This window comes from Seriola lalandi, unplaced genomic scaffold (assembly GCF_002814215.2).
Source record: "Seriola lalandi dorsalis isolate HSWRI2012SDOR001 ecotype SW California unplaced genomic scaffold, Sedor1 jcf7180002054951, whole genome shotgun sequence".
Taxonomy (NCBI): Eukaryota; Metazoa; Chordata; class Actinopteri; order Carangiformes; family Carangidae; genus Seriola; species Seriola lalandi.
Genome location: NW_019525502.1, coordinates 9,961 through 12,977, shown reverse-complemented (window position 1 = coordinate 12,977; position 3,017 = coordinate 9,961). Strand labels below are relative to the sequence as shown.

Here is a 3,017-nt window from a genome sequence, read left to right as displayed (position 1 = left end):
CTGTCAAAGATTTCCTTTGATTCTGCTTCAGATCTTATTTTGTTCTCCAGGTCTTTAATTTTTTGTTCCCACTCCTGTCGTTGAGTTTCTTCCTGTTGTTTCTTCTTCCTGTCTTCTTCTTCTCTCTTCTCCTGTTCTTTCTGTGTCTGCTCACGCTCCTTCTTTATCTTCTCCTCCATTTCCTTGAGTTGTTCATCTCTCAGTTTTCTCTCTCGTTCCATTTCTGCTCTCTGTTCTTCCATTCTTCTTTTCATGACTTCCTTTTCTTCCTCATGTTTTCTTTCTAGTTCCTCCCTCTCTCTCTTCATCTCTTCTTCCTTCTCCTTCAGGATTTTCTCCACTTCTTTCTGTATCGCTGCTTCAGCCTGTTGCAGCATCTCATTAGTGTAGAATCTGCCTCCATTTCTCTTCACCATGGTGTCGATCTTGTTTATCAGCTCACTGACTTGTCTGTGGTTTTGTTCATCATAGTTGTTAAACACATGGTATCTTCCTCCACAGTCAGAGATCAGCTTCTTGAAGGAATCGTCACATTTATTTTTGATATATTCTTCAATCTTCAGATTCTCACGTTCTAGTGAGTCTCCTCTTGTGAAAAGAATGATGGTGAACGATTCTGAATTCTTCCCAAAACCTTCCTTGATGAGTTTCAGCGTCTCCTTCTCCTCTGGTGTGAATCTGCCGATCTGTAACACCAGCAGGAAGACATGTGGTCCTGGAGCCAGAAGACTGATACACTTCACCATCTCCTCATTAACCTCTTCATGAGACAAACTATTATCAAACAGACCAGGAGTGTCGACCACAACAACAGGACGACCGTCCACTTCACTCTGTGCTTTCTGACAACATCTGGTGACTGATGTTTGACTTGATTCAGCTTTAAACTCTTCTCTTCCCAGAATGGTGTTTCCTGTAGCGCTCTTTCCATTTCCAGTCTTTCCTATCAGCACGATCCTGAGACGCTCTGGACTCTGAGTCTTATCATCACCTGTGAAATGAGAAGACCTGGAGTTACTTAAAGTGCTGACAGTTCGAACTCTACACAGACTGCAAGATACCGTGGGTTTGTTTGTTTGTTACACAGCAAGAGAGAGAGATAATGTGGCCATTAATGGAGAGACAGAACTTCCTAATTGACAGTGTTACATAGTGTTGGATTCTGTTTTATTTTGGTGTTTCCTGTTGATCCTGTAGGTGGATCGCCTGATTGACATACGCCTGTGCTGACTAGTGGGCTGAGTCTGTTTAGGTCAGCCCTTTGTTTCATCTCTCTCTCTCTCTCTCCCTCCTGTTGTAGCAGCACCTTTGTGGTGCAAGGTCTCTGTTTTCTTTTCAGAGTCACCCATCTATTTTCAATAAACTTTAAAGTAGTAAACTTCATTCTGGTGTTGTGTCCATTATTATGTTCAGTGTTTGAGCCAGCCATAACAACAGTCATGAAGAGAACCATCCTGAAGCTGTGCTTGATATTCCTAGCGAGTTCTACAGATGATCTGTTCCTGTGTGACTTTCTGTTATTTCCTGTTTTATTTTGAAATTATTTTCTTTGTGTTGCACCTGTGTCTCATTGCCTCCTCCCTTTGTGTGTATTTAATGGACTAAACATTCTTTGCTGCCCTTGACTGGATTGGATTACCTGATTTGTACTGCTTTGTTCTGTTCTTCAGTTCTGACCTTTGACCAACTGTTGTAGTCGACAGTATCAAAGGTAGCGATAACGTCCAGAGGAGAAAAGACTGAGCACATCCCATCATCAGCAGCCATGAAAGGTCATTAGTGACCCTGGGTCTCATGCTGTGATGCTCATGGGTCTGACTGAAATTTTCTCAAAAATGTTATTGTTTTCTACTGTTGAAGGAATTGCTGGGAGACGTATTCTTCTACGATTTTGGTCAGAAAATGAAGCTAATTGACAACAGATGGAGCCAAAAGATTCAATGACCCTGAGAAAACTTATTACATCAACTGCACTGATATATACATATATACAGAGTCTCACACACACACTACTGCCTTGTGATTGGCCTATTACATATTTGCATTAACAAACAGTTGAACAGGTGTACCTAATAAAGTGCATTTTATAGTACTTACAATTGATTTTGCCTTTTGGTCTCCAGTTCTCAAGGTCAGTCTGCAGTGTGATGATCTTCCCTATTTGGGCATGTGCAAATGTCTCAGTTGTGTAGCAGCATGGTGAGTCTTTATTGTGTCTCATCTTGTCCACAGCCTCCAACATCTCAGACTTCTGCTGTTTGTCCTTGACGTTGAGAACAACAGATCTTCCTCCACAGCTCTGAAGCAGATCCTGGATGTCTCTGTTCTTTCTTATAAAGTCAACAACAGCTGGAGCTGCAGGATCTGACTCCACAGTGAACAGAATCATGGTGAAGTCATTGATTCGAGAGCTGAATGTGTTCTGGATGGTCTCTAACTCTCCCTTGTCTTCATCAGTGAGGCTGTCTCTTATACACATCTTTCAGGTCTTTAATTTTTTGTTCCCACTCCTGTCGTTGAGTTTCTTCCTGTTGTTTCTTCTTCCTGTCTTCTTCTTCTCTCTTCTCCTGTTCTTTCTGTGTCTGCTCACGCTCCTTCTTTATCTTCTCCTCCATTTCCTTGAGTTGTTCATCTCTCAGTTTTCTCTCTTGTTCAGTTTCTGCTCTCTCTTCTTCCATTCTTCTTTTCATGTCTTCCTTTTCTCCCTCATGTTTTCTTTCTAGTTCCTCCCTCTCTCTCTTCATCTCTTCTTCCTTCTCCTTAAGGATTTTCTCCACTTTTTTCTGTATCGCTGCTTCAGCCTCTTGCAGCATCTCATTAGTGTAGAATCTGCCTCCATTTCTCTTCAGCATGGTGTCGATCCTGTTTATCAGCTCACTGACTTGTCTGTGGTTTTGTTCATCATAGTTGTTAAACACATGGTATCTTCCTCCACAGTCAGAGATCAGCTTCTTGAAGGAATCGTCACATTTATTTTTGATATATTCTTCAATCTTCAGATTCTCACGTTCTAGTGA

The 3,017-nt window shown here is 41.6% G+C and overlaps 1 protein-coding gene across 1 annotated transcript in view; it reads right to left on the bottom strand.

Annotated features, from left to right (window-relative positions):
- Positions 1 to 2: 2 nt before the first annotated feature.
- Positions 3 to 3,017, bottom strand: part of LOC147817483 (GTPase IMAP family member 8-like) — a gene marked incomplete at both ends in the record, with an annotated part of 12,647 nt that continues 9,632 nt past the window's right edge. The window contains 2 exons of the mRNA XM_087170518.1: positions 3 to 991; positions 2,098 to 2,468. Of these exons, the coding sequence (XP_087026644.1) occupies positions 3 to 991; positions 2,098 to 2,468 (1,360 nt within the window). The remainder of the gene's footprint in view (positions 992 to 2,097; positions 2,469 to 3,017) is intronic.